General features: G+C 57.9%; 1 protein-coding gene across 1 annotated transcript in view; it reads right to left on the reverse strand.

Annotated features, from left to right (window-relative positions):
• Window positions 1–1180: 1180 nt before the first annotated feature.
• Window positions 1181–16858, reverse strand: part of LOC108964107 (adhesion G protein-coupled receptor L1-like) — a 28999-nt gene continuing 13321 nt past the window's right edge. Inside the window, exons 8-18 of the mRNA XM_050984779.1 lie at window positions 16000–16038; window positions 14495–14678; window positions 11315–11437; window positions 10548–10753; window positions 9196–9366; window positions 6924–7133; window positions 5329–5549; window positions 4268–4334; window positions 3245–3336; window positions 2186–2354; window positions 1181–1201 (exon numbers count right to left, since the gene is read on the reverse strand). Of these exons, the coding sequence (XP_050840736.1) occupies window positions 1181–1201; window positions 2186–2354; window positions 3245–3336; window positions 4268–4334; window positions 5329–5549; window positions 6924–7133; window positions 9196–9366; window positions 10548–10753; window positions 11315–11437; window positions 14495–14678; window positions 16000–16038 (1503 nt within the window). The remainder of the gene's footprint in view (window positions 1202–2185; window positions 2355–3244; window positions 3337–4267; window positions 4335–5328; window positions 5550–6923; window positions 7134–9195; window positions 9367–10547; window positions 10754–11314; window positions 11438–14494; window positions 14679–15999; window positions 16039–16858) is intronic.

The following is a 16858-nucleotide window of genomic DNA, read 5'->3' on the forward strand; positions in this document are numbered from 1 at the left end:
CACACCAGTGACACCAGTAACACACCAGTAACCCCCAGTCATACACCAGTCACACACCAGTAACACACCAGTAACACCAGTCACACACCAGTAATGCCAGTCACATACCAGTAACACCCAGTCACACACCAGTCACACACCAGTAACACCAGTAACACACCAGTGACACCCAGTCACACACCAGTAATGCCAGTCACACACCAATAACACACCAGTGACACCAGTAACACACCAGTGACACCAGTGACACACCAGTGACACCCAGTCATACACCAGTCACACACCAGTAACACACCAGTGACCCCCAGTCATACACCAGTCACACACCAGTAACACACCAGTAACACCAGTCACACACCAGTGAATGCCAGTCACACACCAGTCACACACCAGTGACACCCAGTAACACACCAGTAACACACCAGTAACACACCAGTAATGCACCAGTGACACCAGTAACACACCAGTAGCGCCCAGTGACACACCAGTAACACACCAGTAACACCAGTGACACCAGTGACACACCAGTAACATTCAGTGAAACCAGTGACACCCAGTAGCACCCAGTAACACACCAGTAACACTTGTGACACCAGTGACACACCAGTAACACCAGTCACACACCAGTAACACACCAGTAACAGCCAGTAACACCAGTGACACCAGTCACACACCAGTCACACCAAGTAACACACCAGTCACACACCAGTAACACCAGTCACACACCAGTCACACCCAGTCACACACCAGTCACACACCAGTAACACCCAATCACACACCAGTAACACACCAGTAACACCAGTCACACACCAGTCACACCCAGTCACACCCAGTAACACACCAGTCACACCCAGTGACACCAGTCACACACCAGTCACACCCAGTAACACACCACTGACACACCAGTGACACCAGTAACACCCAGTACCACACCAGTCACACCAGTGACACACCAGTAACACCAGTGACACCCGTCACACACCAGTCACACCAGTAACACACCACTGACACACCAGTGACACCAGTAACACCCAGTACCACACCAGTCACACACCAGTCACACACCAGTAACACCCAGTAAAACACCAGTAACACCCAGTCACACCCAGTCACACACCAGTAACACCCAGTAACACCCAGTAACACCAGTGACACACCAGTCACACACCAGTAACACCAGTCACACGCCAGTAACACACCACTGACACACCAGTTACACCACTGACACACCAGCCACACAACAGTGACACCCAGTGACACCCAGTAACACACCAGTCACACACCAGTGACACACCAGTGACACACCAGTGACACCCAGTCACACCCAGTAACACACCAGTAACACCCAGTAACACAGCAGTAACACACTAGTAACACAGCAGTAACACAGCAGTAACATACCAGTAACACCCAGTACCACACCAGTAACACCCAGTAACACACCAGTTCACACCAGTAAAACACCAGTTCACCCCAGTAACCCCCAGTAACCTCCCAGTGCCCCCGGTCCCAGACACTTCCTGAGCTCCTGGTGCAACTGGGTGCCCACCAGTAACAACCAATAGCCCCCCATTACTGTCCCAGTGCCTCCCCAGTCCCTCCCAGTACCCTCCCAGTGCCCTGGTTCATGATCTCTGGCTGTCCCACTCTCCCAGTTCCCCCCAGTCCTTCCCAGTGCCCTTCACTGATGCCCGATGAGGATCTCAGTCCTTCCCAGTGCCCCCTACCCACAACCTCCATGTATCCCAGTCCATCCACCCCAGCGCCTCCCAGTCCCTCCCAGTCCCTCCCAGTGCCCCCAGTGCCTCCCAGTGCCCCCAGTGCCCCCCACACCTTCCTCTGGAGGGCTCAGTGAAGAGGAAGATGAAGGTACTCGACTGGTGTCGCCCCTGTGCCCTCCCAGTGCCCCTTACCCACAATCCCCAGGTATCCCAGTCCATCCACCCCAGCGCCTCCCAGTCCCTCCCAGTCCCTCCCAGTCCCTCCCAGTGCCCCCAGTGCCCCCCACACCTTCCTCTGGAGGGCTCAGTGAAGAGGAAGATGAAGGTACTCGACTGGTGTCGCCCCTGTGCCCTCCCAGTGCCCCTTACCCACAATCCCCAGGTATCCCAGTCCATCCACCCCAGTTCCCTCCAGTCCCTCCCAGTGCCCCCAGTGCCTCCCAGTGCCCCCAGTGCCCCCCCACCTTCTTCTGGAGGGCGCAGTGGAAGAGGAAGATGAAGGTGCCCTGCAGGGCGTTGCAGGCCGTGAACAGCGACGCCGTCAGCACGGACTCGCGGGTGACGAAGAGGAGCCCGAAGGCCCAGGTGAGCCCCAGAAGCAGCAGCAGCGCGATGGCCCCCAGTGCCCACGACCTGCGGGGCACCCCGGTCAGCTGGGGGCACTGGGACGGACTGGGAGGGACTGGGGAGCACTGGAAGGGGACTGGGGAGCAGTGGGACCCCCAGAGATCCTGAGTGAGGGGACTGGGAGGGACTGGGGAGCACTGGGAGGGGAGTGGGGAGCAGTGGGACCCCCAGAGATCCTGAGTGAGGGGACTGGGAGGGACTGGGGAGCACTGGGAGGGGAGTGGGGAGCAGTGGGACCCCCAGAGATCCTGAGTGAGGGGACTGGGAGGGCATTGGAAGGTACTGGAAAGGGACTGGGAGCAACTAGGAGGGACTGGAGGGTACTGGGAGACACTGGGGGGCACTGGGAGGGACTGGAGGGCAGTGGCAGGGCACTGAAGGTCACTGGGAAGGACTGGGAAGGACTGGGAGGGTACTGGGACCGCCAGCACCCACAGCCAGGGGGCTCTAGGGGAGTTGGGCCCCATTTTGGGGTCCCTCCCTGCCCCGTTTGGGGTCCTGTTTAGGATGCCCCCATTCAGGGGTCCCACTTGGGGCCCCCCTGAACTCAGGGGTCTCATTTGGGGTCCCCCCATTTGTGGGTGCCCATAGGGGGTCCCATCTGGGGTCCCTCCCGTCTTTGCAGATCCTCCCAGTTTGGGGGTCCCATTTGGGGTCCATCCCTCCCTGTTTGGAACCTCCCTGAGTTCAGGGGTCCCATTTGGGGTCCATTCCCCCCCCCGTTTGGAGTCCCTCACAGTTTGGGGGTCCTGTTTGGGGTTCCCCCTGTGGGGTCCTGTTTGGGGTCCATCCCTCCCTGTTTGGAGTCCCCCCCAGTTTGGGGGTCCCGTTTGGGGTTTCCCTTCGGGGTCCCATTTAGAGTTCCTCCCTTTGGGGTCCCGTTTGGGGTCCCCCACCTGATGCTGTCCAGGCGGCTGGAGTCGGGTTTGAGGGCAGCCGAGCTGCGCAGCATCTTGTGCAGGGTCACCAGCAGGAACACCAGCGTCACCTGCGGGATCCCAGGTGAGACACGGGGGACCCAGAGCCATGGGGGGACCCCAGGTGAGACACGGGGGACCCAGAGCCATGGGGGACCCCAGGTGAGACACGGGGGACCCAGAGCCATGGGGGGACCCCAGGTGAGACACGGGGGACCCAGAGCCATGGGGGGACCCCAGGTGAGACACGGGGGACCCCAGGTGAGACACAGGGGACCCAGAGCCATGGGGGGACCCCAGGTGAGACACAGGGGACCCCAGGTGAGACACGGGGAACCCAGAGCCATGGGGGACCCCAGGTGAGACACGGGGGACCCAGAGCCATGGGGGGACCCCAGGTGAGATACGGGGAACCCAGAGCCATGGGGGGACCCCAGGTGAGACACGGGAGACCCAGAGCCATGGGGGACCCAGAGAAACTCTGAGACCCACCCTGAGACACAGGGGGAATCCAGAGCCACGGGGGACCCACCCAGAGCCACGGGGGACTCCAGGTGAGACATGGGGGGACCTTAGAGCCACGGTGAGACCCCAGACCCACTGCGGGACCTGCCCTAAGACACAGGGCGATCCCAGAGCCAGGGGGGACCCCAGACCCATTGTGGGACCTGCCCCGAGACATGGCAACACCCCAGAGCCACGGGGGGGACCCCAGACCCATTGTGGGACCCCACAGCTCCCCCATGGCATGATCCCCACACCCCTGGGGTTGCCCCTGCCCCCAGACGAGGATGAGGACGAGGACGAGGATGAGGATGAGGATGAGGATGAGGATGAGGATGGCCCATCCCCAGACCCCCCTGACCCCTGAGGCCCCCCCCAAGCCCTCTCAGGCCCCCATATGAGGATGAGGAAGGTCCATCCCCAGACCCCCTTCAAGCCCCCCATCCCCCCATCTAAGCATGGCAAAGGTTCCTCTCTGGCCCCCCAGCCCCCCCTTACGAGGATGACAAAGGCCACGGGCCCGATGAAGCTCCAGATGAAATAATTGTCCACCCGCAGCCAGCACCTGCCAGGGGCGGGGCGTCATCGGGACACGCCCACCATGTGAGGACATGTCCCCCCACCCAGTGAGACCACACCCCATGGATCAGACCCCACCCCCACGGACAAAGCCCCTCCCCCAGAGCCCCCATCCACACCTGGTGAGTCCCGCAGCAGCACCTGTGGCCTTATCCTGCTTCAAGCCACTCCCCCTGACTCAGGCCACGCCCCCAGCCCATCTATCCATACCTGTCACTCCCAATGGGGAAGTCCTGTCCCCAGCCCGAGCCACACCCCCTAAATCAGGCCACGCCTCCAGCCCTTCCATTCACACCTGGTCACTCCCAATGGAGGAAGCTCCAGCTCCACCCTGGTCACACCCCAGCCCTGCCCTGGCCACACCCCAGCCATGTCCTGGCCACACCCCAGCCATGTCCTGGCCACTCACAGCTCAAACCCAGCCCCACCCCGGCCAAACCCTGGCCACACCCCAACCATGTCCTGGCCACACCCAGCCTCACCCCAGCCCCGCCCTGGCCACACCCCAGCCATATCCTGGCCACTCACAGCTCAAACCCAGCCCCACCCTGGCCACACCCCAGCCCCACCCCGGCCAAACCCTGGCCACACCCCAGCCATGTCCTGGCCACACCCAGCCACACCCTGGCCACACCCCAGCCATGTCCTGGCCACACCCAGCCCCACCCCCAGCCCCACCCTGGCCACACCCCAGCCATGTCCTGGCCCCACCCAGCCCCACCCTGGCCACACCCCAGCCATGTCCTGGCCCCACCCAGCCCCACCCCAGCCCCACCCTGGCCACACCCCAGCCATGTCCTGACTCCACCCAGCCCCACCCCAGCCACACCCAAGCTCTGTCCTGCCTGACCCCACCCAGTCCCACCCCAGCCCCACCCTGGCCACACCCCAGCCATGTCCTGGCCCCACCCCATCCCCACCCTGGCCATGTCCTGGCCCCACCCAGCCCCACCCCAGCCCCGCCCCGCCTTGCCGCTCACGCCTGGTCGGTGCCGTAGCTGCGGTGGTCCACGGCGGCTGCCACGGCCACCACGACGGCGGGGAAGAAGTACCCCCCCGCGTAGTAGTACTTGCGGCGGGCGGGGTCGCTGTCGAACACCTCGAGCAGCAGCAGGTACAGGTGAACCCCCTCCAGGCACAGCCACGAGAACGACGCCAGGAAGAAATAGTGCAGCAGCACGGCAAAGATGGGACAGGCCACCTGTGGGGATGGGGACATGTGGGGACAGGGAATGCCTGAAGGTGGGACAGGGACAGGGACAGGGACAGGAACTGCCCAAAAATGGGACAGGGAGCACCCAAAGATGGGACAGGGCACCTGCGGGGATGGGGACATGTGGGGACAGGGAATGCCCGAAGGTGGGACAGGGACAGGGACAGGGACAAGGACAGGGACTGCCCAAAAATGGGACAGGGACAGGGAGCACCCAAAGATGGGACAGGCCACCTGCGGGGATGGGGACATGTGGGGACAGGGAATGCCCAAAGGTGGGACAGGGACAGGGACAGGGACAGGGACAGGGACAGGGACAGGGACAGGGACAGGGACAGGGACAGGAACTGCCCAAAAATGGGACAGGGACAGGGAGCACCCAAATATGGGACAGGCCACCTGCGGGGATGGGGACATGTGGGGACAGTGTGGGGACAGGGAATGCCCAAAGGTCGGACAGGGACAGGGACAGAGAGAGGGAACACCCAAAGATGGGATAGGGCACCTGCGGGAATGGGGACATGTGGGGACAGGGAATGCCTGAAGGTGGGACAGGAGCAGGGACAGGGACAGGGACAGGGACAGGAACAGGAACAGGGACAGGGACAGGAACTGGCCAAAAATGGGACAGGGACAGGGAGCACCCAAAGATGGGACAGGGCACCTGTGGGGACAGGGACAGCAGGGACCACCCAAAGATAGGACAAGTCACCTGTAGTGACAGTGGGTGAGCGACAGGGATGGGGACAGGGACAGCCAGAGGGGTGCTATGGGTGGTCCCTCAGGAGTCCCAGATGTGCCACGGGGTTTCCTGGGATGTCCCCGCTGTGTCATAGGTGGTCCCATGGGGATCCCAGGTGTCACAGGGGTGCCATGGGACATTCCAGGGGTCTCAGGGCTGTTCTGGGATGTCCCAGGTGTGCCATGGGCAGCCCTAGGGGTGCTGTGAGGGTCCTGTGGTGCCACAGGTGGTCCCTTGGGGGTCTCAGAGGTGTCCTGGGCAGTCCCAGGTGTGCCATGAAGGGTCCCAAGTGTGCCACAGGGTGTCCCTCAGGGGTCCCAGGTGTGCCACGGGGTGTCCCTCAGGGATCCCAGGTGTGCCATGGGGTGTCCCTCAGGGATCCCAGGTGTGCCACAGGGTGTCCCTCAGAGGTCTCTTTATTCATGGGCTGTCCCTTGGGACCCCCAGGTGTGCCAGGCATTGTTCCTCAGGGGTCCCAGGTGTGCCAGGCATTGTTCCTCAGGGGTCCCATGTGTGCCATCAGGGGTCCTGGCTGTGCCACCAGGGGTCCCAACATGCCATGGGCTGTCCCCCCAGAGCCCCAGATGTGGCACGGGGTGCCCCAGGTGTGCCAGCCCCACCTGGTACTGCGTCTTGTCGATGCCCACGAGGAAGAGCAGCTCGGCCAGGAAGAGGCTGATGCAGAGGTTCTTGTGGATGGTGGTGCGCTCCGAGGGCAGCCCCCGCAGGCAGCAGAAGGCCGAGATGGACAGGCCCAGACACAGCAGGGCCACCAGGATCCCTGCCCAGGTGATCACCGACAGCAGCACCTCGTTCAGCCGCCCCGGGAACTGCGGGAAACAGGGGGGAAATGGGAATTCCGGGGGGATCTGGGGTCATGGGATCCATTCATGGTCATGGGCAAGGACAGTGACCACCAGGATGGGACAGGAGCCACCAGGATGGGACAGTGACCACCAGGATGGGACAGGGGCCACCAGGATGGGACATGGGCTACCAGGAGGGGACAAGGGCTACCAGAATCCCTGCCCAGGTGATCACTGACAGCAGCACCTCTTTCACCTGCCCAGGGAAACTGCGGGAAACAGGGAAACAGGGGGGGAAATGGGAATTCCAGGGGGATTTGGGGTCATGGGATCCAGTCATGGTCATGGGCTGGGACAGTGACCACCAGGATGGGACAGGGACCACCAGGATGGGACAGTGGCCACCAGGATCCCTGCCCAGGTGATCACCAACAGCAGCACCTCGTTCAGCCGCCCCGGGAACTGCGGGAAACGGGGGGAAATGGGAATTCCGGAGGGATTTGGGGTCATGGGATCCAGTCGTGGTCATGGGCAGGGACAGTGACCACCAGGATGGGACAGGGACCACCAGGATGGGACAGGGGCCACCAGGAGGGGACAGGAGCCACCAGGATCTCTGCCCAGGTGATCACTGACAGCAGCACCTGAGTGAGGGCTCAGCTGCTCTAGGAATTGGGAAAATGGGAAAATGGAATTTTAGGGAGGAATGAGGGATTTGGGTGGGGGTTGGGGCTGAGCCAAGGTCAAGGGGAGGGACAGGGGCCACCAGGAGGGGACAGGGGCCACGAAGATCCCCAGCCAGGTGATCCCAGGTGTGTTGCAGCTATCTCAGGTGTGCCCAGGTATGTCCCAGGTGTGTCACGGTCTGTGTCCAGGCCATCATCAGGGGGAAGTTGGTCAGGTGTCACTGGGTGTGTGCATCACATGTCCCAGGTGTGTGCCCAGGTATGCCCAGGTGTGTGCCAGGTGTGCCCAGGTGTGCCCAGGTGTGTGCCCAGGTGTGTGCCCAGGTGTGCCCAGGTGTGTGCCGGGTGTGCCCAGGTGTGCCAGGTGTGCCCAGGTGTGTGCCAGGTGTGTGCCAGGTGTGCCCAGGTGTGCCCAGGTGTGCCACTCACGCTCTGGCTCCGTGCCATCAGCAGGGTGAAGTTGGTCAGGTGGCTGCAGGCGCACGAGCTGTGGGTGTGTGTGTGCCCAGGTGTGTGCCCAGCTGTGCCCAGGTGTGTGCCCAGGTGTGTGCCCAGCTGTGCCCAGGTGTGTGCCCAGGTGTGCCCAGGTGTGCCCAGGTGTGCCACTCACGCTCTGGCTCCATGCCATCAGCAGGGTGAAGTTGGTCAGGTGTCACTGGGTGTATGGGTGTGTGCCATGGGGTGTGTCCCAGCCATGCCCAGGTGTGTGCCCAGGTGTACTCAGGTGTGTCACTCACGCTCTGGCTACATGTGATCAGCAGGGCAAAGTTGGTCAGGTGGATGCAGGTGTGTGTGTGTGCCCAGGTGTGTGCCCAGGTGTGTGCCCAGGGGTGTGCCCAGGTGTGCCCAGGTGTGTGCCCAGGTGTGCCCAGGTGTGCCACTCACGCTCTGGCTCCGTGCCATCAGCAGGGTGAAGTTGGTCAGGTGGCTGCAGGCGCACGAGCTGTGGGTGTGTGTGTGCCCAGGTGTGTGCCCAGGTGTGCCCAGGTGTGTGCCCAGGTGTGCCCAGGTGTGTGCCCAGGTGTGTGCCCAGGTGTGCCCAGGTGTGTGCCCAGCTGTGTGCCCAGCTGTGCCCAGGTGTGTGCCCAGGTGTGCCCAGGTGTGTGCCCAGGTGTGCCACTCACGCTCTGGCTACATGTGATCAGCAGGGCAAAGTTGGTCAGGTGGATGCAGGCGCACGAGCTGTGGGTGTGTGTGTGCCCAGGTGTGCCCAGGTGTGCCCAGGTGTGCCACTCACGCTCTGGCTCCGTGCCATCAGCAGGGCGAAGTTGGTCAGGTGGCTGCAGGCGCATGAGCTGTGGGTGTGTGTATGCCCAGGTGTGCCCAGGTGTGTGCCCAGGTGTGCCCAGGTGTGCCCAGGTGTGTGTGTGCCCAGGTGTGTGCCCAGGTGTGTCACTCACGCTCTGGCTCCGTGCCATCAGCAGGGCGAAGTTGGTCAGGTGGCTGCAGGCGCACGAGCTGTGGGTGCCGTTGGAGCGCAGCAGGCGGCAGCCCTGGCTCGACCAGTGCCCGGCCATGGAGCGCTCCGAGTAATTCCAGAAGGAGCAGTTGGCCCCAAAGTGGTTCTTGGTCTGGGAAATGGGGATAAAAATGGGGGAAATGGGGATAAAAATGGGGGAAATGGGGTGCCAGAGGGTCCCGGGGACAGGGAGAGGGGCCCAATCCCAGTAATTCCTGAATTCCAAGAGCCCAAAGTGGTTCTTGGTCTGGGAAAGGGGGGAAAATTGGAGAAATGGGGGTCCCAAAGAGAAAGTGGGGGGACAATCCCCATAATTCCAGAAGGAGAAGTTGGCTCCAAAGTGGTTCCTGGTCTGGGACAGAGGGAAATGGGGAGAAATGGGGGGAAAAGGGGAAATGGGGAGAAAATGGGGGGAAAAGGGGAAATGGGGAGAAAATGGGGGTTCCAGGGTGTGGCAAAAAGAGGGAGAGGGGCCCAATCCCAGTAACTGCAGGAGAAGCTGGCCCCAAAGTGGTTCTTGGTCTGGGGGTCTGGGTGGGGAATGAGGAGGGGTCCTGGGAGGTCTGGGGGCCTCTGGGTGTGGGTTCCGAGGTCTCGGTGGGATTCTGGGGGTCCCAGGTAGTTCCCAGGTGCTGGGTGGGTTTTGGGGTGTCCAGGGAAGGTTCCCAGGTCCTGGGTGTGTTGTGAGGGGTCTGGGTGGGATTTGGGAATCGCACCTCGAGGTGAGTCCAGGTGACATTTTGGATGTCCCAAAACATCCAAATTTGGGGATTTGGAGTCTCTGGGTGCAGTTTTGGGGGTCTGGGTGTGTTTGGGGGGTCTGGGTGGGTTTTTGGGGTTCTGGGTGAGTTTTTGGGGGTCTGGGTGGGTTTGGGGGTTCTGGGTGCGTTTTTGGAGGTCTGGGTGGGTTTTTGGGGTTCTGAGTGGGTTTCGGGGGTCTGGGTGTGTTTTTGGGGGTCCTGGGTGGGTTTGGGGGTCTGGGTGGTTTTGGGGGTCTGGGTGGGTTTTTGGAGGTCTGGGTGGGTTTTTGGGGTCCTGGGTGGGTTTGGGGGGTCTGGTGGGTTTTTTGGGGGTTGGGGGGTTTTTTGGAGGTCTGGGTGGGTTTGGGGGGTCTGGGTGAGTTTTTGGGGGTCTGGGTGGGTTTTTGGGGGTCTGGGTGGGTTTGGGGGGTCTGGGTGAGTTTTTGGGGGTCTGGGTGGGTTTGGGGGGTCTGGGTGGGTTTTTGGGGGTCTGGGTGGGTTTGGGGGGTCTGGGTGGGTTTTTGGGGGTCTGGGTGGGTTTGGGGGGTCGCACCTCCAGGTGGGGCAGGGTGAAGACCACGGGGTCCCTCAGGAAGACCCTGCTGGACTCTTTGTTGATGGAGGCGGCGATGACCTGGGAGTTGACCACGAGCTGGGGGGCGCGGGGCCCCCCGTCCCCCCCCAGGCGCACGGTGGCGTTCTCGGTGGGCAGGAACAGCCCCAGGTTGTTGTACAGGATGAAGACAACCTTCACCACCCCTGGGGAGGCAGAGGGTGAGAGACACCCCAAAAACACCCTCAAAAACACCCCAAAACACCCCAAAAACACCCCAAAAAAACACCTGAAAAACACCCCCCCCCCTTCACCCCCCCTGAGGGAGCTGCAGGTCAGAGACCCCCCTGACCATTCCAGCTGCTCTGGGGGTGCCCCCCGTTCCCCCAGGATCCCCAAAACCACCCCAAACCACCCCAAAATCCCCCAACTCCTCCCCAGGCCCCCAAGTGTGTCCCTCCCCCATTCCTGCTGCTCTGTTTGGGGGTGCTCTGGGTGCCCCAAGCCCCCCATTCCCCCAGGACCCCCCTGGACCCCCAAATGTGCTCCCCCCCCCCCCCACTCCTGCTGTTCTGTTTGGGGGTGCTCTGGGTGCCCCAAATCCCCCCAAAACCACCAGGACCCCCAGATCCCCTGGACCCCCAGCCGTGCCCCCCTCTCACCACTCCTGCTGTTCTGTTTGGGGGTGCTCTGGGAGCCCCCAAATCCCCCAGATGCCCCAAGCCCCCCAGGACCCCCTCGGACCCCCAGATTTGCCCCCTCCTCACCGTTCCTGCTGTTCTGTTTGAGGGTGCTGGCCGAGAGCTGGATGGAGCCGTCACCCCCCAGCTCCTGCGGGAACACGAGCTCCTGGAGGGGCCCCTCGGTGTTGAGCACCGACACCTCCAGCACTGGGGAAAACAGGGAAAAAACAGGGAAAATATGGAAAAAACCCCATAGAAAATATGGGGAAAAACACATGGAAAATATGGGAAAAACCCCGTATAAAATATGGGAAAAATCCTGTATAAAATATGGGAAAAAAACCCATGGAAAATATGGAAAAAACCCCATGGAAAATATGGAAAAATCCCCATGGAAAATATGGGAAAAAAAAAACATGGAAAATATGGGAAAAAAACCCATGGAAAATATGAAAAAAACCCCCATGGAAAATATGGAAAAAAACCCATGGAAAATATGGGAAAATCCCCACGGAAAATATGGGGAAAACCCCATGGAAAATATGGGGAAAACCCCATTGAAAATATGGAAAAAAAACCATGGAAAATATGGGAAAAAACCCATGGAAAATCCCCATGGAAAATATGGGGAAAACCCCATGGAAAATATGGAAAAAACCCATGGAAAATATGGAAAAAAACCCCATGGAAAATATGGGGAAAACCCCATGGAAAATATGGAAAAAAACCCCATGGAAAATATGAAAAAAAACCCATGGAAAATATGGGAAAATCCCCACGGAAAATATGGAAAAAAACCCATGGAAAATATGGGAAAAAACCCATGGAAAATATGGGAAAAAAACCCATGGAAAATATGGAAAAAAAACCATGGAAAATATGGAAAAATCCCTATGGAAAATATGGGAAAAACCCCATGGAAAATATGGAAAAAAACCCATGGAAAATACGGAAAAAAAACCCATGGAAAATATGGGAAAATCCCCACAGAAAATATGGAAAAAAACCCATGGAAAATATGGGAAAAACCCCATGGAAAATATGGGAAAAAAACCCATGGAAAATATGGAAAAAAAACCATGGAAAATATGGAAAAATCCCTATGGAAAATATGGGAAAAACCCCATGGAAAATATGGAAAAAAACCCCATGGAAAATATGAAAAAAAACCCATGGAAAATATGGGAAAATCCCCACGGAAAATATGGAAAAAAACCCATGGAAAATATGGAAAAATCCCTATGGAAAATATGGGAAAAACCCCATGGAAAATATGGAAAAATCCCTATGGAAAATATGGGAAAAACCCATGGAAAATATGGAAAAAAACCCGTAGAAAATATGGGAAAAAAACCCCATGGAAAATATGGAAAAAAATCCATGGAAAATATGGGAAAATCCCCACGGAAAATATGGGGAAAACCCCATGGAAAATATGGGAAAAAACCCATGGAAAATATGGGAAAAACCCCATGGAAAACATGAGCTCCTGGAGGGGCCCCTCAGTGTTGAGCACCGACACCTCCAGCACTGGGGAAAACAGGGAAAAAACAGGGAAAGTATGGAGAAAACCCCATGGAAAATATGGAAAGAACATGGAAAAATGATGGAAAATATGGAAAAAACATGGAAAACCACAGAAACCATGAGCTCCTGGAGGGGCCCCTTGGTGTTGAGCACAGACACCTCCAGAACTGCCAGAAACAGGGGAAAACACAGAAAATATGGAAAAACATGGAAAAAACATGGAAAACACGAGCTCCTGGAGGGCACCCTCGGTGCTGAGCACCAACACCTCCAGAACTGGGGGAAAACAGGGAAAACAACATGGAAAACCATGGAAAATGTGGGAAAAACCCCCATGGAAAACGTGGAAAACCGCAGAAAACAGCAGTTCCCGGAGCGGCCCCTTGGTGCTGAGCACCAACACCTCCAGAACTGGGGGAAAACAGGGAAAAACCATGGAAAAAATGGAACAAACAGGGAAAATATGGAAAAAAACCCATGGGAAATGTGGAAAAAACATGGAAAATATGGAAAAAAACCATGGGAAATATGGAAAAAACATGGAAAACCATGGAAAACCATGGAAAAACATGGAAAACACAAACTCTTGGAGCAGCCCCTCAGTGCTCGGCACTGACACCTCCAAAACTACCAGGAAACACACAGAAAAATTTGGGAACACGCGGAAAACCGTGGGAATGCCACAGAAAAAGCCACGGGAACGCGCGCGTGTCACCCACGGGAGACCCTCAGTGGTCAGGGAATTGGGGTGGGGGGTGGGACATGATCCAGGGAGGGAACAGGGGTGGGAGAGACCCCTGGAGACCCCAGGGAGGTGCTGGGGGAAAGTCTCAGTGTCCCAGGGATGACTGGGGATTCGGGATTGGGAATTTCAGATTGGGAATTTGGGATTGGGGATTGGGGATTGGGGGTTGGGGACTGGGGGTTGGGGATTAGGATTGGGACCGGGAATTTTGGATTGGGGATTTGGGATTGGGAATTTGGGGTTTGGGACTGGGATTTTTGGAATTGGGATTTGGGAATTTGGGAACTGGGATTGTGGACTGGGGATTTGGGAATTTGGGATTTTGGGGTTTGGGGATTGGGGATTTGAGATAGAGCTTGGGGATTTGGGAATTTGGGATTGGGATTGGATTGGGACACTGGAATACTGGGATATTGGGATATTGGGACACTGGAATACTGGGATATTGGAATATTGGGACACTGGGATATTGGGACACTGGAATACTGGGATATTGGAATATTGGGACACTGGAATACTGGGATATTGGGACACTGGGATACTGGGATATTGGGATATTGGGACACTGGGATATTGGGACACTGGAATACTGGGATATTTGGACATTGGGATATTGGTATATTGGGACACTGGGATATTGGGACACTGGGATACTAGGATATTGGGACACTGGAATATTGGGATATTGGGACACTGGAATACTGGGATATTGGGATATTGGGAAACTGGAATATTGGGATATTGGGACACTGGGATACTGGGATATTGGGATATTGGGAAACTGGAATATTGGGATATTGGGACACTGGGATACTGGGATATTGGGATATTGGGAAACTGGAATATTGGGATATTGGGACACTGGGATACTGGGATATTGGGACATTGGGGTCTCTTATGGACCCCGGGGACTGCAAGGCGGGGACAGGAGGGGCCCGTGGGGACCCCAGGAAGGGGTTGGGTATTTGGGTGGGGGTCTGTGCGGGGCTGACCCAGGTTCTGTCGGGCGGCCAGGAAGCGCGCGGGCTCCTTGACGTTGTCGGCGAGCAGGAAGGCGCCCTCCTCCAGCACGTCCAGCAGCATGGTGGCCGTGTGGGCCTGCTCGGAGCCGTTCATGTCCCGCCACGACTCCAGCGCCTCGGGACGCAGCAGGTTGTCCACGGCCTCCACCATGGCCTGCGGGATGGGCGGGGGGGGTGGGACTGGGACACACCCAGGGACACACCCAGGGACACACCCAACCCCCACAGCCTCTACCATGGCCTGCGGGATGGGCGGGGTGGGTGGGGCTGGGACACACCCTGGGACACACCCAAGGACACACCCAACCCCCCCCCCCGGGCCTCCACCACGGCATGCGGGATGGGCGCAGTGGGTGGGGCTGGGACACGACTTGGGACACACCCTGGGACACACCCAGGGACACACCCAGGGACAAGCCCATAGAGACACATCCAAGGACACACCCAAATGGACACGCCCAAATGCCACGTCCACCCAGGGCCCCGCCCACTGACACCCATCCCTCAGGTCTCCAGCAATGCCCTGGGTGTGGCCATGTCCACCCATGGGACACGCCCACCCAGACATATCCTGCCCATGGGACACGCCCACCCAAACAGATCCTGCCCATGGGACACGCCCACCCAGACAGATCCCGCCCATGGGACACGCCCACCCAGACAGATCCCGCCCATGGGACACGCCCATCCAGACAGATCCCACCCATGGGGCACACCCACCCAGACATATCCTGCCCATGGGACACGCCCACCCAGACAGATCCCGCCCATGGGACACGCCCACTCAGACAGACCACACCCATGGGACATGCCCACCCAGACAGAGCCCGCCCATGGGACACGCCCACCCAGACAGATCCCGCCCATGGGACACGCCCACTTAGACATATCCTGCCCATGGGACACGCCCACCCAGACAGATCCTGCCCATGGGACACGCCCACCCAGACAGATCCCGCCCATGGGACACGCCCACCCAGACAGACCACACCCATGGGACACACCCATCCATACAGATCCCACCCATGGGACACGCCCACCCAGACATATCTGGCCCATGGGACACGCCCACCCAGACAGATCACACCCATGGGACACGCCCACCCAGACAGATCCCGCCCATGGGACACGCCCACCCAGACAGATCCCACCCATGGGACATGTCCTTCCAGGCTCCACCCATCCTCTCTGAGCCCCGCCGAACACAAAACCTCCCTAAAGCCCCAGACCCCACCCATGCTGACCACGCCCATCTCCCAAAGCCCCGCCCACCTAAACTCACCCCAAGCCATGCCCATGCAGACTCCACCCCCTGAATAAACCCCACCCACCAACACAGGCCACACCCATTTCATGGACCTGTCACTGACACACCCACCCACTCAAGCCCCACCCACAGCCCCACAAGCCCTGCCCACCACACCCTGACCACACCCACAGAAGCCCCTCCCACTGCACATGGCCACGCCCCTCACCTTGATGTAATCCTTGCAGGTTCGCTCCCGCTTGTGCATCTGGGGGGGGGGGGGGGCAATAAAATGGGGGAGGGGACGCCCAGGTGAGGGGGGAGGACCCCAAAACCAGCACTGGGGCACCCCAAAATCCGGGAAATAACCCCAATATCTGGGGCAGAACAACCCCAACATCTGGGGCAAGACTCCCAGATGTGGGGCAGGAGAAGGGGCCTGGCACAGCCACCCCAAAAGTCTAGGCAGGAGCACCCCAAAACTCGGGGCAGAACCCCAAAATTTGGCTAAAACTCTCAAAAATAGGGTTCAGGTTCTGGAGCAGGGGAACCCCAAAATTGGGGCACAGGCACAAGTTCCCCCTTGGTCGCCCCCAACAGAGCGACCCCAAATTCGGGGTTTTGGGGTCTCACCTTGTCCTCGTTCTTTCTGTATCTCAAACCTCCCAAACTTCTTTATTTTTTTAATAAAAAAATCTCCATAACATTACAAAAAAAAATTTGTCTCTCTAAATAAACTAAAAAATAACTTTTAAAAATAATAAACTAACTCAAATTTTACATTTTCTTTCTTTGCATTATCAGTAAAAAAAAAAAAAATTTGAAAATTGAAATTTTTTATTTTAGTTCTTCTTACTTTCTTTTAATTGCTATTAAAATTTTTTTCTTTATACCCTTTGAAAGTTTTAAACCTGCTTTACCTTTCTCCTAATCCTCCCTCACAACAACAAAAAATACTAATAATTAACGAGCAGTATAGTCAATAGTAGTAATAATAATAATAATAATAATATAATATTGTAATATATATTATATATTATACATTATATATTATATTATATATTATATAGTATATAGAATATACTATA

The sequence above is a fragment of the Serinus canaria genome, chromosome 25, assembly GCF_022539315.1.
Source record: "Serinus canaria isolate serCan28SL12 chromosome 25, serCan2020, whole genome shotgun sequence".
In the NCBI taxonomy this organism is placed as follows: domain Eukaryota; kingdom Metazoa; phylum Chordata; class Aves; order Passeriformes; family Fringillidae; genus Serinus; species Serinus canaria.